Genomic DNA, 26246 nt, shown 5'->3' on the forward strand with positions numbered 1-26246 from the left:
GCAAGGACAGGCAACAGCAGGTTTGACTAGACACACACAACCCTCACCAGCACTCATCTTTAGCCTTGAGATCACTTCATTTTGATACAAGCCAGAGCAGCCTTGGTTGCTGTCACAGAACAGAGGGATTAGCCCTTCAGGATTAGGAAGAGGACATGCCAAGTTACCTTCACATCCTTCCCTATGACAGGAGTTCAGTGCAGGACAGCAGCAATCACCTCCAAGGAAAAGGTGCACTTCTGAAAGAAAGTTTCCTAAGAAAGCTATATTAATTCCACATCAAATATTTCATACGAACATAAAAATGTTCCAAGAGGGCAGCCAGTCTTTTTGACATAAAACCACACCACACTTTAAAAAATACTGATTTTATTCATATGTCTAGCCTATTCAAGAGTGGATCACACTGGTAGGAACAACACAAATATCTAATCACATGACTTCAACAGGTTCGTGCCTGCGCAGCGTTGGATTTGAGTCAAGTACATGTTAGGGCACCATCAATAAGGACAATGATTGCTGTTCAAAGCTCAGTTGAGTCTCATGTTACTGGTCAATTTTCAAGCCAAATAACCTTTTCTCCCATTGTCTGTGGGACTGTCTACAAAGAACTTGTATTCTCTCAAAGCCTGAACCCAGCAAAGAGCCTAAACCACAGGCTCCATCTCAAAATTCTCTGTACCTCACATGCTTTATTGGAAAGGCTTCAGGTTTTCACTGTAACAAGCCAAACAAAACCCACCATCAACAATTTCCCAGAAATATTGAACCAGATTTGTATAAATCAGCACCAAGAAGGGAGCTGGAATTCATTATCTCATCAAATGGTCTGGCCTGCAAATTCCAAGTGTCTTCCTTCTGATAACACATCAGAACAAGGTTTCACAGCCCTTGCTGTCCATGGCAGCTCTAGTCACTCATGGTCAGCCACATGGCCTTGCCAAAAAGACCAGGATACACAGGGACTCTGAGAATTCCCCCAGTATAAGCTGACTTGCACTGAGACAGAGTAGGTCTCCTGGGAATGTGGAGTGCATGTTGCCTCCTAAGGACTGCAGGCTCACATCCATGCTCAGGACTACTCAGAAGACCTGCTTCAGAAGCAGCTTTCAGTCTGGTAGCTCAGGGTTTCTTTAGGCCAGTCCTAAAAGCCTCTGTGAGCCACAGGTAGTCAGGAAGCCAGAGCTTACCAGAGATCCAGACCCTCAGGTATTACAGCCTTCTACCTGTTTTCCCTCACACACTGACTGTGAAAACCACCAGACAGGCTAAAAATCACTCAGGAAAACAGAGAGGATGTTATTGATAAATAAGCCAGCATCCACCACACTGCCTTCTGAAAATCCCACTCACCATGCTGACTCCACTCTTGTTCTCAGTCTCTCCCCTTACAGAACCAATTCCTTCTACCCACCCTACTGTGCAGAGAACTGGGAACACACACAGGGTGGATCCACATGTGGCTATGGAAATTTGGCTGCATGACTGACCTTTGCTCCTGCCAAAGGGAGGGAATTCCAGGCCAGAACATCTCTCTTTGCTCTTCACTTTTCAGTGCTAATTAGGTTTTCTATGGGTTTCAGCATGGCACAGCATGGACTTGTGGAGCTTTGAAAAGCAACAGAGGTTTCTATCACAATGGTGCAACAGGAGAAGACTTCAGAGAATTTCCTGGGAACACTGCGTACAATTATATCATAATTTCAGAACTGTCTGGCTATTGTGTCTTCTAAATCACACAAAAGACTACTACAAGCAGTGGTATTTCAGTGAAAATCTCTACGACCACTGAAACTAAGTCACTAACTTCTTTAGAGCAGGCAAGGGACTCACATGGTCACACAAACTGACTGTACACACGCTAAAGCAAGACACTCTATAGGTACATGAGAAATACCTCTAGTTTGGGCCCATCCCTTAGACAGTAGGTATTTTGCATGAACAGGATGATTGCTACTTGTAGAGCTCTGTGAAACACCTACCTTTTATCTGAGATACGAAATCACAGTTTTAAAAAGCACAGTAATCCAAGGCCAAAAGACAGGCAGACAAATGGACAGACTTTGGCAACTCATTCAATTCTCTAGAGCGAGCTATTTGCACTTTCAGGGGATGACCTTACACATTCTCCAGGTCTGGATCCTCCACTTGAAAAAAAAGTTTAAAAGTTTCAGTAACAGTCTTTTGAAGGTGTCCTGTATCCATTTCCAGCTTCCCACAGGACTCGGTGCTTGTCTGGGGCTTATAAATTCCTGTAGTTGAATCCTGTTTTGCTCAATTTTCCCAGAAATGAGACACATTTGAGTCTTGTGGGGGATTCTCCTTGCCTCCTTCCTCCAATCCCTGTCCATATCTAGTTTCAGTTTCCTGGAACTGAGAGTGTTCACCGCTTTAAAAACAACAGCACCAAGAAAGCTGCAAAGCAAGGAAAACAGTTTCCTGTCCATAAAGGTTGGATTCCCTGCACACAGGGAAATATCACCAATTCTATTATAAGAAGATGCAACCATTTCTTTTGCAGCATCCTGACATGACAGCTTTGCAGCATCCAGAATCCACCTAGCAATGAAAAAAAAAAAACAACACTGTGTTAAAAAAAATGCCCAAGACAAAGGTGTTATTTCACATGGATTATAGTCAAGACTTAAGTATAACGTTTGAAGGGATTGGATCTGAGGTATCTTGTCAAGATTACTGCAGCTGACTAAAACAGAAAGTGCTACAATTCTTTGCTTCCCTTCATGCCAAGTGGGACTGCATTTTGGGGGTGATTTTTCCCTACAGCTGCTGGGAATTATACACATCTTCTCTTGCAGGAGATGAAATGCACACATTAGAAGGTTACAAAGTTTGTTAGGATGCATTGCAGTGCTGTGCTCTCCAAGGATCAAGACATAAGGTCTGCCTCTCACTGTAACTGGGACTTTGTGAATTCCCACAACCATTTTCCTGGTGTCTAATTTTAAGTCCTTTTAAGACATATCTATATTAACAATTTGGCTTATAGGCCCATCCCTCCATGTCAGGGCCAGGAACGTCTATCAGAGCATGAGAGGGAATTTAAAATTTTTTATTTTATTATTTTAAATCAGATCCGAAACAATTTATTAGGCAATAGAAGGAAAACATGTTTGATCTGTAAGAACTTTTCTTCCTTTAGAGACTTCCCCATTATGACAGTTTGATGCAATCCAGTTTAGCTGCATCTGGGTCCATTTGTGTTGGTGACACACAGAACCTAAAGAGCTATTAGTAAGTTATTAAAAATACCAGCAGTCCTCCACAACAAAAGACAGAAAGATAAAAAATTACTGGAGTAATGGACCCATGCTAGAGCAGGCTGTTCCTGAAGGAAACTTCTTCCACTATGAAAATCATACACTTTCTAATCCCTGTGCTCCTGCAGCTCCTGCTACTGCTTGACAAGGACTCAAGTAGCCAGAAAAAGAACTAGAACAGGCTATAAAAAATGTACCAGTGAGAAAACCCTGGGCCAAAAGGTTGGTTGTAACATTGCCAAAGCCCAAGGAGGAGAAGGAAGTGTGAGAAACATCAGAGGCTGGAGAAGCTTTCTAAGTGAATGAGATTTGTCAAGAGCTCTGTCTAGATTCAGAAGGAAAAAATGACAGCAACACAAAATATATAAATATGCATGCTTATATAAATTTATATTAACATATTCACACTCAGACAGAAGGTACATATTTAAGCAGTGATTATGGATACATAGAGATGTGCAAGGTATTACAAGTAAGAACTTATAAAATGCATTTACTTTTCAAAAAGTTTTCTAAAGGAAAAAAAAGCCAGGTCTATCAACAAAATGTATGGCCTACTTGCTTTGAGTTCATCAAAGTTGGGAGAAATCTCTGCTTTACAAGCTAAATAAATTGCTGATCTTCAAAGCAAAATTTCCTTAGTGAGTTTGCCTTCACCTGTGAATTTATATGTTGGAAGGTTTTCAATCCAGGAATTACAGAGAGCGAACAAATTGAAATACTAAGACTAGTTCATGGTTTTCAAAAGATTCAGAGCAGCAGTAACTCTGGATCCTAAGGATTGCTTGGAGTTTGGCAAGTCAGAGACCCCATCAGATAACTCAGAGGAAGAGAGAGATGCCTGCAACAGTTGCATTAATTGAATCTATGGCAAATCCCTGGATTTTTCTGCAGCGTGAACAATCACAGGGGTGTTTGGTCTGCTTCTACTTTTAGTTTTATACTGATGTATCTGATGTGGATCTTCTCCAAAGTCACCACAGATGTTCCACTGGTAAAGGGAGAGGACAAGAGTAAATATTCAATGTTTGATATCTAGATCTCCTTTTATCCATCATATATATTAAGAATCCAACAAATGCTTAGAAATTGTAAAATCCTGATCTACAGGGAGAAGATTCCTGCTCCTTTATGGTTTGTAAATTCATTTAGTAAAGCTCCTTGGCAGCAAACAAGACTCCTCTTGCACTGCAAGTATTGCATGTAATGTTACCTGTCTATCCAAAGTGAGGGGTATGCAAAACTTAAAATCAGTAACAAAAGAAATTCTTCCAGTAGATAAAAGTATGAATGACATAAAAAAGGGGGTTGGATTTAGCATGTAAAGATTTCTTGAAGCACATGGAAATCAAAAAGCCCAAATCTAATTTTTTCTGGATCACCTTTCATCATCTACTCTATAAACAAAGCAACTGCAGAGATCAAACACTGCAGCACTAAGCAGATGCCTGCAAAAGGCTTAGAAAGTATCAAAGAGCTGTTATACTCAATTATAGTATAACACATAATCATTTGACATTGCAAATATTGGGAAAAAAACAGAGTGGCCACAGGATAACAAAACTCACATTTTAAATCTGTCAAATAAAAAAGGGTTTAGCTTGCACACCACAGCAGTGAAGGAGGGAAATCTACACATAGGAACAACTAGCAAGTTAATTGAGAATAATTTCAGGCTTTGAGTGTCTCTGGGGACAGCAAAGATGTAGGGAAAGTTACTTTAAGGGGATGTAACTCCAGTGAAGGAAATTTTACTCGCTTTCATTTTGACAGACCCATGTGGCAGTCAGGCTATTATACTCTGCAAAGATAAGGGAGAGGTGATTAAACAGAACAGAGCCAATGTATTTATAGTGCTTTTCTTAAATCAGAAAAGCAGAAAAGGCCAACGGAGTTGTAACGTGAGCAGCTCTGTTTCTAATGAGAGCATGAACTCCTTCCAGTGTTCTGCTACAGTAAAGGACACTGAGGCAGTGGACATATAAAATCAGCTGATATTACTAAGTGGAAAGATGCAGAACTGCCTCATGTGAGATTGGTAGTTTTAGCTTGATTGAGTGAATCAAAATATTCAGGGAAATTCCCAATACTCCATCATCCCTCCTGAATTTAAATCCCCGGTTTAACCCCACACAGCTGGCCATATGCAGCTCACACTTCTCTCCCTGGGAGTCATCTGAACTCCCTTGAGGAATCTCAACTTTCAAGCACATGCTGTGATTAATTCTGACACTGACACCCAAAAGGACATTGTTGGATTTAATAATATTGTGCAAAGACAATACTGACTTGCTCCAGAAAATGGGTGTTGTGGTCAAGTCCCACCTCCCTTCCCTTTTATGTGTCTAAATCCAATCCAAGGCTAAATGCTTGCCCTCAGTTGTCACCAAGGCAGCTGCCATCTCCAAACTTCTGGAGACAAAAGAACACAGAAAACATTGACTTCCTCCACATGTCTATGGCAAACAAGAGTGCCACTCAGGCTTCAGGCCTCCTCAGCACATGCCACCAGACTGTACCTCACTACATATATTGCTTAAAGCCTAAGGAAGGAGGCCCAGCTCCACTGATGCCTACAGGCCATGCTCCACACCACCACTGCCTTCCCTCCCATCACACCAGATGGGGAAGAGCACAGAGGGTAGTTGCTTCCTCTTATAAAACAGCTCAGAGGTGAGAGCAGTCAACACACATGTTGTTTCTGTGCCCTCCTCTGTTGCAGCCACCTCCAAAAGAGTCCCAAAGCTCCAGGCATCAGCAATTTGGCCAGAAGGTGCCCCCAGGGCTGCCTGTTCACATGGACTTCGCAAAATGTGATGATTTCAAGATCCACTGGCAGAATGACAAAACAAGGCAGATCGACAGGCTGCTGGTGGGAAAATGCTCACTCAGGAAACAAGGAAGAAGTGAAGAGCAAGAGGTCTCATTCCAATCTCCAAGGAGTACTCAGAAGCCATACTTTCACCTCTGCATCACAAATCCTATGTCCCCCAGAGCTTCAGCAACAAGGCGAGCATCCTGCTGTGTCCCTACAGCAGCCTCAACTGATGCCTGGTGGCCAGGGGACTCTCCCAGCAGTGTGGGTCCTGCTTACCGCACAAAAGAATCTTTCCTGTTTTTCCTACTGCCACAGTGGCAAGGAAGCTGGGCGTGCATGGAAGGTTGGGAGGAGACACAGCCGAAACAGGTGACTCCAGCTGACCCAAGGGATATTTCAGACTACATGGCATCATGATCAATATATTAAGTGGGAGGAAAGTGTGGATTTTTGGAGTGATGAAGTTTTTCTTCCCAAGTAACCACTACGATGGAGCTCTGCTCTCCTGGACATAGTTGAACACGTGCCTGCCATGGGAAGCAGTGAGTTAATTCCTTGTTTTATTTTCATAGAATCATAGAATTGATTGAGTTGGAAAATTCCTCCAAGATCATCAAGTCCAACCCTTGGTCCAACTCCAATCCCTTTACCAGATCATGGCACTCAGTCCAATCTCAGTTTAAAAACCTCCAGGGATGGGGAATCCACCCCCTCTCTGGGCAGGCCATTCCAATGCCTGATTAGTCTCTCTGGAAAGAATTTTTTTCTGATATCCAACTTAAATTTCCCCTGGCAGAGCTTGAGCCTGTGCCCCCTTGTCCTGCTGAGTGCCTGGGAGAAGAGACCAACTGCTTTCCCTATTAAACTGTCTTTATTTCAATCCAGGAGTTTTCTGGCTTTTGCCCTTCCAATTCTCTCCCTGGTCCCATTGGTGTGGGGGTGAGGGAGCAGCTGTGAGGGGCTTGGCTGCTGGCTGGCGTAACACCAGGACAATGGCCAAACTCACCAGTGCCACCACCCCATCCCAGTGCAGGTCACACACGCAGGTGTTGCCTTGTCTCATACCTCCATGGCCCACAGGATGGCACTGTGACACCCCACAAACTGCTCACGGGCTCTCAGTGGCATTTCCTGACAGCAACAGTCAGTATAAGGCAGACTTTTTCACACATTTTTCCTTTGAATTTTCAGGCTTTCCAGAATTCAGTCTTTACACAGAAATATCACCTCCCTTTCTGTGGGCCTTTTGCTTGAATAAACAACAGTAATCTGACCCCCAGGAAAGGTGTTAGCTTGGTAGCTACACACCAACCTCCAGAGCAACTGCTGCTGTTTGCTGCTGAGAAACTGTATTTGGTAAAACCCAAGACTAGTTAATAACAGGGAAAGGCAACGGAGCTGGGGAAGGGTCTGGAGCACAAGTCTCACAAGGAACAGCTGAGGGAGCTGGGGGGGCTCAGCCTGGAGAAAAGGAGGCTCAGAGGGGACCTTCTTGCTCTCTACAACTCCTGACAGGAGCTTGTAGCCAGGGAGGTAGGTCTCTTTTCCAAGGGAACAAGTGACAGGACAAGAGGAACTGGCCTCAAGCTGCACCAGCGGAGATTCAGGTTGGACATCAGCAGGAATTTCTGCACTGAAAGGGAGGTCAGGCACTGGAAGGTGCTGCCCAGGGAGGTGGTGGAGTCTCCATCCCTGGAAGTGTCCAAAGTATGACTGGACGTGGCACTCAGTGCTCTGGGCTGGGTGACAAGGTGGGCATTGATCACAGGTTGGACTCAATCTTGGAGCTTTTTCCAACCTTAATTATTCTATGATTCTGTGAACAACTATTGCTTTCAACATCCTTGATACATTCAAAGTCCTGCAGAAAACCAAGTTCAGTTCCCGATCTTGCTGTTTAAAGTATCATTTGCATTTTACTTCAGATCACTGCAAAAACTTGCAGTTTGAGTATCCTACAGCTTTCCAGCACTGACTGTCCACCAAGCCTTTATATGCACATTCAGGGACACACTTGGCACACATATGCTCTTGTTCCACTCATGCAGCATCCACTCAGTTTCCCAATCCTAACCCCTTTATGCAGCCAAACCACAGATACTAAAATTTGGACTGTGCATCAGTTTTTCAAGCCTTCTCATCAGCATTTCAGGAGCCTACGACACAGGGCTTAGATTTTTCCCTTGACTCACAAAGCATCTCTTCAAAAGAAATATTCTGGGAGAACTGCAGAGTCAATGACTTTAAATTAAAACTCAACAAGATACACTTTTCCTTATTAAAATTTTTGAAAAAGATTATGAAGGTCAATTATTTCAGCTTAAAGTAGCTGAGAAGATGAAGCAATCTGAGTTTTACTCAACTTGAATCCAACCTTCCTTATCAGCTTTAACTTCAGTTGCTAGCCCTCATTAAATCCTCCTCTGTTTTATCTTCTCTGCTGTTTTAAATGCTTTTCTGCAGTGTACCCAGGGAAGTAGCACACAAAAAACCCACCAAAACATTAGAGCTGGGTCTGCAGCAGAGGGAAAGACAACAGTTGCTAAGGACAACAGCCTGCTGGGGACAGCAAACCAGCCATGGTCCTGCCTTCTGCACTGCTTATATCCAAGACTGGGGAAGCCAGGATTGCAGCTGATGGTGAGAAATGTGGAAAAGGGGCTTGGGGATGAGGAAACTTTTTCCATGATTGTGGCAGTGCTAATAGTCATCTCCACTCCTTGCCTCTCTCTCCCCTCCTCCCAAGGGTCTCTAAGTTTTCTCTGGCTCAGCTTGCCTTTCTCACTCTCAGTTACTCCCCAAGGCTTAACTCTGGCCCCACATATGCAGCAATATTTAACTTTGGACCCTTGCAGCTGAGACACATCAGGCTGGCACAGTAAAACATTAATGAACTGAAAGGGACTGCATTATTTTATAGGAAAGCAGCCACACTTTGATGGAGTTAGGCATTGGTTTGGTGGACTCCACACCTGGAGTTGTGGATGGAGGTGGCGTGGTGCAGATTATACACTGAAGCATCAGCAGAGCAACAATCACCTGGGCACGAGGACTGTGACCAAAACCAGCAATGCAAATACCAGAAGCAAGTTTGTATGTCCACTACTAGACCAACTGCTTCACTAATATCATTCTAAATGGCCATGGTGTGTTTAGGCTTTAACAAACATTCTTTTAAATGCTTTCTTCTACCAAACTTCTGGGAGTGTGAATTTATGGTATCTTCTAACTGCCTGGCTGCTTAGCTACCTATTTATACTCCCACTGAATACCCAGTAGTGAGGCTTCTGATTACTGACAGAAAGAAAGAAAGAAAGGGGCACAGGGAAATATTCACAGAGTTGTTTGGGTTGGGAGGGACTTTCAAAATTGTCTCCTTCCAACCCCCTGCCATGGGCAAGGACACCTTCCACTAGCCCAGGTTGCTCAGAGCTCAATCCAGCCTGGCCTTCAACACTTCCAGGGATGGGGCAGCCACCACCTCCCAGGGCAAGCTGTTCCAGTACCTCACAACAGTCACAGTGAAGAATTTCTTCCTAAAAAAAAAATATTAATGGGGGCAATGTTACTGAAGCAATTAAAGAGGGTCAGCGTCCCATTTATCCTGTTTCCAGCTGTGAAAATAATGATGCCCTTTATGGAATTTACAACTATGTGATATCAGAAACAGGTTTACAGAGAAGTTCCCTGAAGTTCCAACAGTAAACAGCTGTCCCAGCTGCACATCTAGGGCACAGCCTGTCCAGAGAATGTGGATGTTCCATCCCTGCAAGTGTCCAAGGCCAGGGTGGATGGGGCTCTGAGCAACCTGATCTAGTGGAAGGTGTCCCTGCCCATGGCAGGGGGTTGGAATGAGAAGATCTTTAAGGTCCCTCCCAACCCAAACCATTCTGTGATTCTAATTTCCCAGGCCAGCCTCACACCTTCCATTTGTGATTCCCTACAGGAAAAAAATGGTCCTTTGCATTACCTGAAGACAAATGAGTTTATCAATGGATACAGGGATTGTTCCCATAGACCCTTCTCACTGAAGAACACCCAACCACAGGCTGAGGAGAGAAAGATTTTATTTCCCTTCAGCAGGTGAGGAAATTGAGACATAGAAAAAATGAAATGTCAGATCCATACCAGATCCAGACCCATAACGTGCCAGTGAGCCTGTCCACAAATTGGTATGGTTCTGTGGCAGACCTGACAGTCAAAACTCAAAAACATTCAAATGGGAACTTTAGTTATGCTTTAAAACAGTGAATTTTCAAGACAAACAGGTGTTGTTTCCTAACCATATGGAAAATTGACCAGCTGAAAAACTAAAGGCTTCTGAAGCACCCTGTACCACACTGCTTAGTTGGCATCAGGAGAAAAATGTGGGCATTTGGCTCCACTTGCTTGAAATCAAGTCTCTGCATAAGGAGGGCTGTTAAAATACTTCATCCATCAAAAAAAATTCTTCATGCATCATGGTGGACACAAAGACATGGCCATAGTCTCTCTCCAAAATCTTAAGGCTTTTGTAAGACTCACGCCTTGCATGAAGGCACCTGAATGTGCTACAGAAGAGAAAGGAATTTGCAAGAGGATTCATCTGGGCTTTTTTACATATGCTTGCTTCTGAATCACAAATATATAACTAAATAAATCATGAAGAGCCATCATTGCTTCTCTGGATCCTCACATTCTTCTGAAAGACCATAAAGGAAGAAAAACCAGCAAAGTATTTAGGAGGATTAGTTCCTAGCAATGCTAGTGAAAATTTGTGAAAAAAAATGATCTTACCAGATTCAAAGTGCAGATCTGATTGCTCAGATACTCTAAAAGGGATTGCCTTTCTGATTCTTTACCATCTTGGTCCCCAATAGCAACTCATAGGGTAGATAAGGAAAAACTTGCTTGAATTTTCCTTCTTTTGCACTAGCTGTGAGAAGTTGATGTCAGCCTCTTATCTCCATGGAGCATTCAACAAGCTTCCAATTTACTTTGCAGGAACTCAGCTTTGCGCTTTGTCAGATAGAAATATTTTGCACACTTTTAATTACAAGGAGAGTCACAAACAAGGGAGTTGCACCAAGGATTCTCTCGGTGAGAGCCTGAAAAACAGAGATCAGAGCCAAAGCCAACACAGACCTGGGTAACAGCAGGACTTGTCAGCTTTTGGGTATTCCATGAGTCTTCCTGTGTTTCTTTGAGCCTCACTGTCCATCTTTTCATCTCTCCTGTTATGGCAGTAACATAACACCATGTCTTGAGGGAGGAAGGGTCCCTGACTGTGCCTGACATTATCCAGGTGTTGGGCAGGAGACGGGGCATACTCAAAGAGATCTCCATGTTTAAATGGTTTAGGAAAAAGGAACTAGTAAATGGCCTAATACTGTCCCATTTTATTGTATGTGGCACATCCAGAGGTCATGTGTCAAGTCCCCTTAACTCCAAGTCCAGAATTTAATTACCAAGACCTTTCTTACTAGGTTGTCTCTTAACTAACAGAAAACCTCACACACTTTTTGTAATTTTGCTGCAATTACTAATAAGCAGAAATGCCAGGGCCAGAAGTACCAGGGGGTGTTTTTTTCTGCTGTGTAGGTTCTGTGACTGGGGATGGAGGATGGAAAGATTTATCAGTCTCCAAAACCCAGCACAGCTTTATCACAGCTGCAGCTGGCTTGATCAACATGTATTCAGACATCTTCTATGGAAGTGTTGATTAGTAGTTACCATGCAAAGAACTCCCAACTCATCTCTGAAAACCCCCTAGTTAAGTGCTAATGGCACTTCACAAATCTGCAAAGTTGGGGGCTTTTTAAAGAGCCAAGAAAAAGGTAAATAAAGAGGGGAGTTACAACACACTGCAGATAGCACCTTCTTCTTCTGTTCCCAATTCATCCAGAAAATTTCCAGTTATAATTTTTGGGGATTTTCTCCCCTGCCTTTTTTTGTTCCCCCTTATTACTTAATCTCAGAGCAAAAGCATCCTAAAAGATGATCAGCTGAGTGGAAACAACAGGAGGACCTTGGAATTCAAAATAACATGTCCTAATAAAGTCAGACTGTGCTGTAAAAGCAGTGTGGTCTCATCAAGCAACTTTTTTGACCTGAGCAGGTTTTCCAGCTGCAGAAAAAAAACAACTGGCCTGGCTCAGCCATAGCCAAAACACTGCAACATCCCTTCTGCCACTAGTGCTGTAGTATCCACGACATTTCTTTCATTACAGATCCAAGTACAAAAGACATAAATGTAAAATTTTGTATTTTTACTTCTTTACATACATCTTCTTAAAAGAAAATTTAGAAAGAAAAGATATTCAGAACATTAAGAAAATGATTATGCCCATTACATTTTTTCCAAATATGCCTTTTGTAAAGAACACCAAATGAAATCAAACTTCTCTCACAAATATTGCTGATTTTGAGGAAGGGGCACCTTTTGATGGAAATGTGTCCTAGAGAAATGATTGCATCCCACAGCTGAAAATCGTAGTAGATTATCAATTAAAAGACTACTGTACAAGAAACAGTGAATGCCCTCCCAAATGTTTGTGAAAGTCACACTGCCATTTGTAAGGACTGACTACAAAGATCAATAACTTTGTGGGCATTATTTTGTAAGCATGAAAGTTCATAGCCTACAGTACTAAACATGAGAATAATCCAGACCCTGAGAACTACACAATACATTTGTGGTAATTATCTAACAAAAAACTACAATGCTAAAGTAATGTCCTAATTTTGGCACCTGACACCAGGTAACAGGTAAGTATCTACTATGTAACCCTCTATTTTATGTACTGAGGAGGAAAGGGGATTCAAACACAAAGCAGGTTTGTTCCTCCATCACTGACACAGAGCACAGAGCTCCTTATTGCTCAGAAGTGCTACCTTTAAAAATATAAACCTATAATGCAGGTCTTGACTGAGGAGGATTTAAAACTGAAGCATGAAAAGGTCAAACAGGGTCAGAACTTGTTCAAAAGTTAAGAGCACATTACTGTTTCACACACTGGGTAGAGTGTTCCAAAGCTGTTTACTTGCAATGCAAAGCCAAAGAAGATGTGTAAATGCTATTTATGCATAAATAAGTCTTGAAGATTCACAATAAATGAGTCTTCCATGCATGTTACAGATCCCCATCAGTCAACATCATCTACTGGATGAGGGGATATCTCACAGCTGTGCAGCCTCTACACAAGGGGCAGAGGAGGGGCAGGCACCAATCTCTGCTCTGTGGTGACAGGACACAAGGGAATGGCTGGAGCTGTGCCACGGGAGGTTTAGGCTGGATATCAGGAGAAGTTTCTTCACCCGGAAGGTGGCTGGGCACTGGAACAGGTTTCTCAGGCAGTGGTCTAAACCCCAAGCCTGACAGTCCAAGAATTGTTTGGACAATGCTGTCAGGCACATGGTGGGATTGCTGGAGCGTCCTGTGCAGGGCCAGGAGTTGGACTCCTTATGGGTCCTTTCCAACTCAGAACATTCTATGATTCTGTAAGTGAACTGACCTCAGAAACAGACGCAACGCGGTGTTCTTGGTTCAAATGAAACTCATTGGCTCACTCTGTATTTATTGTAACTCCTTTCTAATTGGGCTTATTGCTATAACTCAAGAAATGACACCAAGTTCTCGGGACAAGACCTCAAGACAACTCATGGAGCACTGGATTTGTGTGCAGCATCCTTTTAATGGCATTGATAATGCTCAAGTGGTGTCTATATTCAAATGGTTTCAAAATGTGCATGGTTATTCCTAAAATTTCCTTTGCCTTGGTTTTTTTTGACTGTCATACAATCACAGAATCATAGAAATCTCCTGAGTTGGAAAGGATCTACAGGGATCATCAAAGAGAAGCTCCTGGCTCTACACTGGACAGCCCCAAGAATCCCACGATGTACTTGAGAGGGTTGTTCAATTATTTCTTGAGCTCTGTCAGGTTTTGGGCTGGGACCAGTTCCCTTCCAATGCCTGACCACCCTTTGGGTGAAGAATCTTTTCCTAATATCCAACCTAAGCCTCCTCTGACACAGCTTCAGGCCACTCCCTCGAGTCCTGTCACTGGTTCGCACAGAGATCAGTGCCTGTCCCACCTTTGCCCCTCATGAGAAGTTGTAACTGCAATGAGGTTTCTCTTCAGTCTCTTCTTCTTCAGGCTGAACAGACCAAGGGATGTGAACTGCTCCCCTCTAGGCCATTCACCATCTTTCTACTCCAAGGAGAAAAAGCAGAGCTCTTTCAAAGTTAAAGAGCAGAACTAGGTAGCCAAAATACAGACAGAAATCACAAGATGATGGTTTCTTCACAGAAGTGAACTAAGAGCAGCAACAAGCTAGAAGGTTCAAGCACAAAGTAAAAGGACAGACCCTTCTTGGCTCTTCGGTGACATGGAGCTGGATGGCTGGGTGAAACTCCCACCTTGGTCAATGCCTACTCTGCCTCCTGAGCTTAAGGAGATACCATCTACGAGATGAAATGAACTGAAAGAGGTAAGAGAGGAAATGTGAAGCTTTATTCTGCCTGTGTTAGAATAGGAAATTGTTCTGCTAACCTCTTCAGGCCACAGTGGCCATCGTGATCAACATCTCTGACCTTCCGTTCCACAAAAGCTGCCCTCCACAACTGCTGAAAGGAGGATGTGGCAAGGTGGGGATCAGCCTCTTCTCCCAGGCAACTAGCAACAGGACAAGGGGAAATTGCCCCAAGATGCATCATGGAAGGTTCAGGTTGGATATTTGGAAAAATTTCTTCACTGCAAGAGTGGTTAAGCATTAAAACACACTGCCCAGGGAAGTGGTGAAGTCACCACCCTGAAACTGTTCAAAGAACAAGTGGATGGGGCACTTCATGATATGGCTTACTGGGCATTGTGACATTCAACTGAAGGCTGGACTTCATGATCTTGGAGGTCTTTTTCAACCTTAATAATTCTATGAACAACAGTTATTGAAAACCATGTATCACTGTTTATTTCTGCATGCAAATCATAGAATCACAGAGTGGTCTGCATTGGAAGAGATCTTAAAGATCATCTCCTTGCAACCCTCCTGCCACAGGCAGGGACACCTCCCACCAGACCAGGTTGCTCAAAGCAGATAACCTGACCGAGCTACAGCAGAGCTGGCTCATGGCTTTTCTCAACATTAGATGCAATGAATTGTTCCCATGATTCCAAGGAGCTCATAGTAGTTGAGGAATCATCAGAGACTCCAAGAAGGAGGAAGGTCAGCATAGGGCTGGAGAGCTCTGGATAGGGAGAAAAGACTAGACAAGGTCAGCAGCAGTTCCAGGTTGAGGGAAGTGCAGTGAACTGAGTTTGGTGGGTTTTATTAAGGGGTATGAACTTCCTCTGGGTCTCCAGACTAGCTCCTGGAGTGAGCTGTTATTCGTTGCCCCATTCTACTCCACTCCTAGGACTTCTTTCTCTTCTGCCAGTTACATCAAGAAAAAACACCTTCCAAGACTTACAGCTGCTCCCCTAGTTCTCCTCTCCTACCCACAAACCCCAACTATTACATAATAAAATCACCAGGCCTTGGTGTTATGTAGGTAAATGGATGCAGTATGGCAAACAAGCCATAAAATTTCTCATCTCTTTTGGTTACTTTGCCCCCAGTATTCTCCTGACTACAGGTCTTGTCAGTCTTTTGCTACCCTAGAAAAGTCAGCCCCTTCAGATTCTATTTGCAAAGCAGTTTCCCTTCTCCTGAACATTCTTGCTCCTCTTCTATGCATCCTTCCTGACCACATTTAGGAAACCAACCATTCACACAGCATCCCAGGTGAGGCCTTGCAGAATTATTATTTCCCAGGTGGCACTGCATGTCTTTGTTCTGATACTTTCAAAGACTTGCACCTGCAATTTTTATGGCTGCATTACTGTGGTGGCTCAGTAAACAACACTGGAACTCTGGCTGATCTAAGCATCCCCAGTCTCTCTTTTTGTCTGTCTTCCCCAAGTGGTAATCTTGTCACCAAAATCCCTCTCACAACATTAATTTCTGTGCTCTTTAATATATTTTCATTTCTTTAGGTCAATTCAGTCATCTAACCCACAGTCTTGAGGATGACACTTAGGTTGCTTCACTGCTAAATTTCATAGTCTCAGCTCTATTGCTAATATTTTTAACAATCCCACGACTAATCCTTGAGGAACATCTTTACTCTGTTTTGTATGACTCAGAGAATGGATCAAGGGAGGTGATTCTGCCCCTCTGTCCCACTCTGCTGCCTCCAACCCTGGGGACCCAGCACACCAAGGACATGGAGCTGTTCGAGCGAGGCCAGAGAAGGGACACCAAGATGATCAGAGGAATGGAGCAGCTCTGCTGGGAGGAAAGGCTGAGAAAGGTGGGATTGTTCAGCCTGCAGAAGAGAAGGCTTTGGGGTGACCTAACTGTGGCCTTGCAGTGCCTGAAGGGAGCCCACAAGGAAGATAGAGAGACTATTTCCAAGGACCTGGAGTGACACAACAAGGGGGGACAGCTTCAAGTTGACAGAGAACAGGGTTAGATTAGGTATTAGGAAGAAATTCTTCCCTGTGAGGGTGGGCAAGCCCTGGCACAGATTGCCCAGAGAAGCTGTGGCTGCCCCATCCCTGGAAGTGTCCAGGGCCAGGCTCTGAGCAACTTGGGCTAGTGGAAAGTGTCCCCGCCCAGAGAACTAAATCATCTTTAAGGTCCTTCCATCCCTAAGCATTCTATGATTCTATGCCTCTATTTCTTCTGTTTACCCTGTCTGTCCCATCTCACAAGGTATTTTCCCATACAACACGCTAATGGCTTTTATATGAAGCTTTCTGTCCAGTTTCAGGGAAGGCATGATTGATATTAGAAGAGTTAGACGAGGAAAGATGCAGCCCAATTTATTTAAACTTAGCATTCCCTCAAAAGAAAGACCCTGAAACCAGCAGATGTACAGCCAACCTACCAGGACTGCAGCAATTTTCACATAGCACTAAGAGCAAAATACTCCTAGGAGGGGTAGAGTTTGTCTACCTCTGCCACCGTTCTGTTGTTACATTAGTTAAGACTTGCAATCACACTGCTTCAACTTAAAACACTGTCTCCATGCAGAACATATCCAAGCAAGAGGAAGCCAATGGCAATTGGAATGGGAGAGCGGTCAAGAATTAAGGACCAGCAACAGCTCCGCCCTAGTGATCCCACAAGCCCCACACCAGCCTGGATTCTGCTCCAGCCTGGTATGTGAGTGTGATGTCAGGGACACAAAAGAGCTGAGCATGGCACAGCAGACAGGCACTTGCCTTCACCTTATAGTGTGACAATGGCACACCTTCCTGAGAGCTCCACAGCAGACACATAGACAAAAGGACTGTGGTCCAATTCTGCTTTCAACAGGGATAAATTTGGAGTCACTTCACTGACGTCAGTGGAGTTATTCCAGAATTGCAACAGTGTAAAAGAGGGCAGCATCTGCTTTCTGAAAATGGATGCCATCAAGCTAATTGAAAACAACAGATGCATCAAGGAGGAGCAAGAAGAGAGAGTAATGCTACAGTTTTCTTGTAAAATGCCATTTAATTTCCCTCCAGAGAATGGAAGAGTATACACCAGTATGTATTCTAAAAGCGAAACCTTTTGTTGGTGTAACATTCTATACAGCCTTTTAGATGAATGGAATGTGTAGCTACAACACCATCTGCACTTACAGTCCTCTTCTTGGGCCTGATTCTTCTCTCCCACTTAAGTTAGGAGTCATACCACTCATATTCATAAAGAAGGATTTATCTAACCTTGGGTAGATAAACAAACAACAGCAAAATTTGGTAATTAAGTAGATAAATTTGTAATTTACAGAATCTTTTGACTAAGGGTCTTCTAAAACTTTATACTGCTGAATAAATAACTTAGTGAAAATGAAGCCACAGAAGGACTTACTGAATCTTCAAGGATATTTTGTGTGAAGACAGAAGCTTCCCATAAGCCTTGTCTCTAATGAATAGTCAACACAGCTTCAGTATTCAGGATGACCATGGAAGCTGATGAGCACTTTCCCTCCTGTAAATCCTGTCTTTCCTTCCACTAAGACCAAGCTGTACATTGCTTCACTTATTAAATTGCTCTACAAAAAACATGGATATTCCCAACAGTGAGGGTTTATCAGTGAATATTTATGCTTTAGGAATGTAAAACCCACACTGATCACAGCTGCATGTTTCCCACAGTGCAAAGCCATGCTATGATATTCAAGCTCTTGTGCCAGCCAACAAGCCCCAGACAGACTTTCTTGGAGCAAGGGAAAACATAGGGAAAGCATGTGGAATTAACAGCATAAGCTACAAACAATTAGTGCAGTCCCTGTCTGCTTTCCCAAAGGAAATTTTCCTGGTTTTATCTCCCTGGCAAAGGTCGTGTGCTACTTGGGACCTGACTCTGCACAAGAAGAGCTCCTTGAAACCGGCAGGCAGTTTCCTCACCAACTGTCTTTGGTGGCAGCTAAGGACACTCAGCATTCACTAGTGCCTTTCATCAGGGGATTAAGTCTTTCCATCCTGCAAACACCTGCTCCCCTCCTTCTGTGTAAAGCAGGTGACTGCAATTCAGGCATTAGACCGTGAACCTGCTGGTAACATGGCTACAAATGTCTTCAGAATGGGATTTGTCTCTAGCGCAACTTCAAAGAGAAACGATGAAGTGCCCAAGGCTGTGCTTTTATTTACAGCAATGTAAACAGAGCTATCTCGTGCTTACAAGGCTGCCACTAAGGGCAGGATCTTTAGTCTTAAACTTCCCTATGAATTTGTCCACATACTTCCACTGCTGAAAAATAAACAGACAAAATGATGCTGCTGCTCTTATTCCTGTCAATATAAACTTAAAGATAAGCTTAACTCTGCTGAGCTTGGTAGACTTACTTGGACTGAAGTCAGATGAGCACTTTTGGGAAAGCTGTGGTTAACTCCTGTTGTAATCTGCAGATCTTTCCCTGATGTAAACAGGACCTCAAGAAAAGAACAAACAAAAAATAAGCAGTTTAACAACCAGTACATAAGCTTTGACTTGATGCAGCAGATTGAAGTTGGAGCCCCATAAGATCCAAGGTAGTTGTACTAAAAGGAGTTTTGCCAGCTTGAATCAGCAGATGGTGAGGATCTGGCTCATACTACATTTTTGTAGTTTATAATTATCTTTCTTTCTTCACCTAGAACCAGAGTCTCCCTCTAAGCTGCAAATCTTAATTATGAAATACTTCCCCATTAGTTTAAAGAAATATTTAGTCATTAACATCTTAGAACACAAAGAAACCATACCTATTTTAGCTACAGCAGCAGATACTGGAGCTGTTTATTCCTTTGCTTTCAGGGTTGATGCTGTTCTTTCCATCACTGTATGGAAGACACTTCAGTCCTTACCCTGCCTCTTACTGCCCTGAATTCTCTTCACATTCACTCTTCTTTATCTCCGTAGGGATCTCTGTGCACTGAATGAGAGGGCCGAGGAGAGAACACCAAGTCCAGTCACCTTCACCCATATGGCTGCTGTAGCAGTGAACTTTTACCCATCAGACAAAAGGACAAACAGAAAATTGCTCAGAAATTCCAAATTCCAACATTTTCCAAACAGGAGCAGAATATTAATTTCTTCTTGGAGGGAAGTGCAGGAATCCACCAGTAATGCAGACTTTGAAATATCACAAAATAGGTCTCCATGCCTTTCCCACTTACAGTCCTTTATGTGGATTGAAAAAAAGTGGTGTCCTTAGAATTCCTTTCCTTCCCCACCTCCAAAGAAATGATTTCTGCCATGTGCTGCTGTGGTGCAATGCACCCTGTGGGAAAATTCTCAGGGGAACTCATTGTCACAAACCAGCCAAGGGATGAGGAAGGAACAACAGTCTCCTCCACTGTAGAACTATTTCCTAGTGAGATTGATCAAAGAAGAATTTCTGTATTTTTCATGTGATGATTTAGCTTGTATCCTCTGCCACCAGGCACCCAGGTGACTCTACATCCACAGGTCAGTTGTCCCTCATCAACTTGACTGAGTGCTCAGACTGTCCTTCACGCACTCTCCAACCCTCAGTGTACAAATTAAATCTCTTCCCATCTCCAGGTTTGCACTCCCTCCCTTCAAAGGCTGTAACAGTCCACTTGAAGTTGGACAGGAGAGTTGTACATGATAGAAGGTGATGGGATCACCTTCAGGAAGCAAGGAAAATGTCTGTGGAGATGGAGTGCCAAAATCTGAAAACAAAATATCCAACGAGTGCTTTTGCTTGAAGCCACGGTCACAGTGTAGAGAAAGAAACAGTCCGGGAGGTTGTTATGGAAACAATTCCCTGGAGGTGCCTACTTGGCTTCACAAGGATGTGCTCTACCTTCAGAAGGAAACAGCTTCAGAAGGAACCAGACAGATTTGCATTTTAAACATTCAGAGGTGAGTGTCACAGGCTGAGAACTTGACATACTATTCCTGAAAGCATCTCTGTGATTTGGTGACAATGAGACCTATATAAAGTCAATGGCACAGGTGCCACTATGTCGCTTCAGTCACATTAAAAAAGAAACCACAACCTTAATAAACATGTCAAATTCCACAAGTTCTGTAATATATGGTATTATTGATGACTCTGGGACTTCACTGCTTTTCAGAAGGTGCTTAGAGAAGGATTTACATGCCCAAATGAGTCCCAAGGTTACAATTTCCACGCTTGTGTTGCCTTTTTTCCCTTTCTCCTAGTTCTAACACAGAAAACACAAGCACCACTCCTGCTTTACACATTTTTACATGCACTTTTCAGAAATTAAACATTTGGACCACAAAAACTACACAAAGCTGCCTGTTTACAACAGAATTCCTTTGCACCTTAGGTATGCACTCCCCATGTCTATACAGAGACATTTAAAAACCACTAGAAACTCACTGAATTTCACTCAAAAGCAGGAAATCTCTTTCCAAGAGCATCTTTGTTAGACACACTGGGATTATAGTACCAGTAATTTGCCTCACATCTTTTTTCTTTGCTAGAGTCTCCATGCCCAGCTGTCTGTTGTGCTGGTCAGGAGAACAACCTGTTCTGAGCCAGGAGGGCTCCTGCCTGGCAGGGGCAACAGGGCCAGGCCCCAGGGAAGAAACAAGCACAGGAATTTTCTGACATAGGCTCGGCATGTGTCTCATGACTCCCCCTGAACTTGTGTTTTAACCTGAGTTTTTTATATCTTACTTTGGGGAAACATCTATCAGCTGATAGACCCAGGCATAAAGTATCCCCAAACATGGGTATTCTGCTCAGAGAGGGCAGCAGCTTTGAAACAACTCCCTTAAATAGCACGTTCTTTTGCTGATTTCCAGCAACATAAAATTTGAAGGAGTCCCTCCCTTGCTCTCACAACAAAGATTTCCTTATAGTGAGTCTGAGACACAACTGACACCAGCTTTTTAATGAATAAACTCAATGACCTGGACAACCTTTTAGATAAAATCACCACTCTGATCCTTCCTCAGTCCCTCTTATTCATCAGGACAACTTACACACCAGCTGGTTATACACATCAATGGATGCAAAATGGCTTCCAAGGCCCAGACCTCCATAAACCTTTGCCTCAGTCCCGAGGAAGCAAAGAGAAATTAGGCATTATTCAGCCACACTCCTCTGAGCTATGAGTCCTCATCACACCATGCCTGTATCTCCCAAACTGCGACAAGTGGCATTTTCCTACTGATTTCAGCAAGAGAGAGAACAGAGATTTTAATATAAGGGTTCTGTGCTGACCCCACGGGAAATCCCCATGCACTAAAAACCTTTGAGAAGACAATAGGGCTCTGGAGAAATGGAGCAGAGTTAGGATTTGCACAAACAACTTTTACCATACCACCAGGGCCCAGATGAGGAGAGGCCACAATAAAAGCACTCTAGGCACAGAGGCACATCTCAAGATGACTGAAAACAGGCAGGGTAATGAAAATGCAAACAGATCCTGTTTCACAACCAGTTCTATAGCCAGTATATGGATGAAGTTCTTATCTAGTGGAAGGTGTCCCTGCCCACTGCAGAGGAGTTGGAACCAGATGATCTTCTAGGTCATTTCCAACTCAGGCCATTCTACAAGTCTATGACAGCATTCTTAGCCTTATGGCTGAAAAGCATTATATGGACATAAAATGCACTCTATATATTTTGCACCTTGATATTAGGTCTGGTTCATGTATTCCATGTGTCACATGCAATATGTAGTACATTTTAATATGCATATCATACAGGATGATGCAAGGCATTAATGGCTGCCTTAGCTTTCATACACATGCAGACATGTGAATGCAGAATATACACGTAGATTTAAAACTAGAAAGGCTTTTCCTTGCAGGAAAATTGGCAGTAGAATCTGCAAGCATCCATTTCCTCTTTTCACCTGCTGGCAGCATTGGAAACATTTTAAAGTTAGGTGTAAGGCAGAGCTGATTGAAACTAATTACATGATCTGGGAAGTAAAATGTGCATCTTAACATACAAATCTCTGGTCCCTTGACAAACTCAGCACTGCAGGCCAAGGTATGCATTGCTACCATACACTGCCCTCATAAAACCTAGTGCAAAAACATTGCTGTCCCTTCTGTCCATGAAACACCAAGCACTGGACAGATCAGCAACACAGCAAAAGCAGCTCTTTAAGGCTCACTGTTTGTCCCCTCATTGGAAATTGTTCGGTTTGTGCAGATAGCTTTGGAAAGTTTGTATCTGTGCCAGTCTCAGTCTCAAATGATAACACGCTTACCCTGGGGCAATTTATGCCTGTGAGTTGCTGAACCAGTGAGATCTTCCCACAGCACAGGTGTAGCTTCTGTGGTCCGAATTTTTCAGCCTTGTCAACAAAATACTACCGTGCAAACTTCCCTCAGCTATACAAATGCCAAATAAAAAAAGAACAGTGGAGTCAATTGCTCTCACATGCCCAAATACAGAGCTGGGTATCTGAAGCATAAAGTACATCTCATTAAACGCTATTGTGTGGAGATGAACTGTGGAGATAACAAATGAATTTACTCAAATGCGCCTTGCATCAGAAGGCACTCACCACTATGAAGATTAAGCTGGTACTATAAAAGCCAATTAACATCAGGGCACTGGCATGAATAAGGCTGAAATAAGCTCAAAATACACAGAGAATCTTCACCAAGCCTGTTGATTGCTATAACCCTGGTTTTGATACATGGTATGTGGTCTCAAGCAGCAATGAGCTTTCAGATCTATGCACCTTTTCTTTTTTTTTTTTTGAAACACAAGCCAAGAGGATCTTTAGCATGCCAAGGGTTGCAAAGAAGGCAGACATCTGCTTGCTGACTCCCCTACAGCTGCAGAGCTCGATGTGATCCTGGCTGCAGCATATCCATTATTCAAAGGCAATGGCATGGCAGGCGTGACTGATCCCACAGCCAAGGGCACCGCGCCGGCACAGGAACCAAGGGCACAGCTTGAGTCAGATGTTTGCGCCCCCTTTAACTGTTCACGCTGCTGAATCCTTCAGCTGAAGTGGTCGAAAGGGCTTCTCTGCTAGTGGAGTAACCAGGCTTGGTTTCAGAGCAAATGCTGGGTTATAGCAGTCTTCAAAAGCAGAGAAAGAAATTCACAGGGAAGCAGGGATGACAGCTAGCACTCCACAGAATAAAGCAAGAACAGTTCTGGCTGCACACAGTAATGAGAAACAGCAAATCAGGACAGAAGAGCCCATTATCACAATCATTCTGTTTACGGTATCACAATTCACAGTCTGGCATGTAAATGCCGAATAGATCCAGCTGCTTGTAGGAAGACTGCTGTACAGCAGCTCACAGCTCCATGTCTGGACCCAGGAGAACAAAACTGATCACACCTCTGTCAGCATTTTCTTCTCTTTATAACCCTGGTTATTGGGAGGAATGAAGTTGGAGTATTTCATGGACTCCAGGTCTTCTGCTTCCAGGAATTCAGATTTGCTGAGAGACTGATTACTGTCCCCCTTCCTGGGCTCAAAGAAGGGTGACTGTTGCTGGCCACAGGTGACATGAGTGTACTGGCACTGCTCTTCATGATCAGTCTCTCGGTGGTAGAAGTAGTTGAAGTTGGACACGATGACAGGGACAGGGAGGGCGATGGTGAGCACACCTGCGATGGCACACAAGGAACCCACAATCTTGCCACCAATGGTCATGGGATACATGTCCCCATAGCCCACGGTGGTCATGGACACCACTGCCCACCAAAAAGCATCAGGGATGCTTGTGAACAGGGAGTCAGGGTCATCAGTTTCTGCAAAGTAGACAGCGCTGGAGAAGAGGATCACCCCGATGAAGAGGAAGAAAATGAGGAGGCCCAGCTCCCTCATGCTGGCCTGGAGAGTCTTCCCTAAGATCTGAAGCCCCTTGGAATGCCTGGAGAGCTTGAAGATCCTGAAGACTCTGACCAGACGAATAACTCTGAGGATGGCCAGGGACATGGCTTGCTGCTGGCCCCCGTTGTTGCTGCTGCCCCCAGGCTGCTGCTTCTGCTGCTGCTGCTGGGCCAGCTCGGTGCCCAGGGTGATGAAATAGGGGATGATGGCCACGATGTCGATGATGTTCATGATGTTGCGGGAGAACTCTGGCTTGCTGGGGCAGGCGAAGAAGCGGACGAGGAGCTCAAAGGAAAACCAGATGATGCACAGGGTCTCGATGAGGAAGAAGGGGTCTGTGAAGAAGGGGCCGGCGCCGGCGGCGGGGCGCAGGGGCGCCGGGGTCCCGCTCGGGGGCGGGGGCGGCGGCAGCAGCAGCCCCTCGTCGCCGAGCGGAACTGCCTCCCCGAAGCCAGGCTGGGCGCCCTTGGGCTCCTGGCGGAACTCGGGCAGGGTCTCTAGGCAGAAGATGACGATGGAGATGAGGATGACCAGCACGGAGACGATGGCGATGGCCCTGGCCGGCCCGGAGCTCTCGGGGTACTCAAAGAGCAGCCAGACCTGGCGCTGGAAGTGATGCTGGGGCAAGGGCTTCTCCTCCTCCTGGATGAAGCCCTCGTCCTCCCGGAACGTCTCGATGGCCTCCTGACCCAGCTGGTAGAAGCGGATCTCCTCCAGGAAGATGTCGAGGGGCACATGGACCGGCCGGCGGAGGCGCCCCCCGGACTGGTAGTAGTAAAGGATGGCGTCGAAGCTGGGCCGGTTGCGGTCGAAGAAGTACTCGTTGCGGAGCGGGTCGAAGTAGCGCACCCGGCGGCTGGGGTCGCCCAGCAGCGTGTCGGGGAAAATGGAGAGGGTCCGCAGCTGCGTCTCGAACCGCAACCCGGAGATGTTGATCACCAGCCGCTCGCTGCTGCAGCAGCTGCCGCCGCTCCGCTCCTCGCCCGGCGCCTCCGCCTCCGTCTCGCCACCGCCCGCCCGCGGGGCCGCCAGCGCCAGCGGCTCCTCCGCCCGCATCCCGCCCGGCCCGACCCAGTCCGATCCCTCCGCCTCGCCCCGCTCGCCTTCAGCGCCCGCCGCCCGCCGCCATCCGCCTGTTGCGCTTCGCTGCGGCCGCGCTCGCCCGGCGGCTCCGCGGGGCTCCCGGCGCGGCTGCTCCGCTGCCCAGGGGGACCAGCGGCTCGGCTGGCTCTGCGCTGCGCCCCCCGCCCTGCATGCACACAGACAGACACACAGGCACCGGGGAGACAGGCGAGGGAGAGAGGGAGCGGTGCGGACACACAGGCACGGTCTTACACGGAGGGACACACGCACACACAGGCGGGCACACGGACACAGACACACACAGACAGCGCCAGCGCGGACGCGCTCAGAGACGGAGCGATGCGCGCACTCACAACACACGCGCGCACCCGCGGGCGGGGGATGCTCGCCCCACTTCTCCCAGCTGCAGCCCCAGCCCACGGGCGCCGGATTTTGGGGGGAGACCCCCGCTGGGACCGCGTTGATGGCTGCAGCTCTCCGGCCGGGCGCCTCGCAACAGCTTGTCCAAGGGGCGGCACCGCCCCCACCCTTCTTTCCCCCACCTCTCCAGCATGGAAACCTGCCCCGGTCCCTTCAGCCAAACCCCCGATGGGGACTGTCCAATAGCGCTCAGAGCTCACCCGTGGGACCCGGCGGACCTCGGTGTCGTTCTCGTCCCTGCCGCAGGCTGGAATTGACCTTGAGCCAGTCGCTCCATGCCTGTGGCTCGCGGACCTCCATTTATAAATGTCATTGCCATGATGCAAGCACCACCGT

General features: G+C 45.2%; 1 protein-coding gene across 2 annotated transcripts; it reads right to left on the minus strand.

Moving 5' to 3' along the window:
- Window positions 1–366: 366 nt before the first annotated feature.
- Window positions 367–26231, minus strand: LOC139670157 (potassium voltage-gated channel subfamily A member 6-like). Of its 2 annotated transcripts, XM_071551471.1 has the most exons (4): window positions 19353–26231; window positions 18957–19043; window positions 10873–11183; window positions 367–2559 (listed from the first exon to the last, which is right to left on the minus strand). In XM_071551471.1, exon 1 carries the CDS (start codon window positions 25461–25463, stop codon window positions 23904–23906), a length of 1560 nt encoding a protein of 519 aa, XP_071407572.1. In that variant the 5' UTR covers window positions 25464–26231; the 3' UTR covers window positions 367–2559; window positions 10873–11183; window positions 18957–19043; window positions 19353–23903. The 2 variants fall into 2 exon arrangements, with proteins under 2 accessions (XP_071407572.1, XP_071407571.1); XM_071551470.1 differs by lacking the exon at window positions 10873–11183.
- Window positions 26232–26246: the final 15 nt, after the last annotated feature.

Source organism: Pithys albifrons, chromosome 3, assembly GCF_047495875.1.
Source record: "Pithys albifrons albifrons isolate INPA30051 chromosome 3, PitAlb_v1, whole genome shotgun sequence".
Taxonomy (NCBI): domain Eukaryota; kingdom Metazoa; phylum Chordata; class Aves; order Passeriformes; family Thamnophilidae; genus Pithys; species Pithys albifrons.

Coding starts and splice junctions, on each gene's coding strand:
- LOC139670157 (XM_071551470.1), bottom strand. CDS start 25,463: ATGCGGGCGGAGGAGCCGCTGGCGCTGGCGGCCCCGCGGGCGGGCGGT.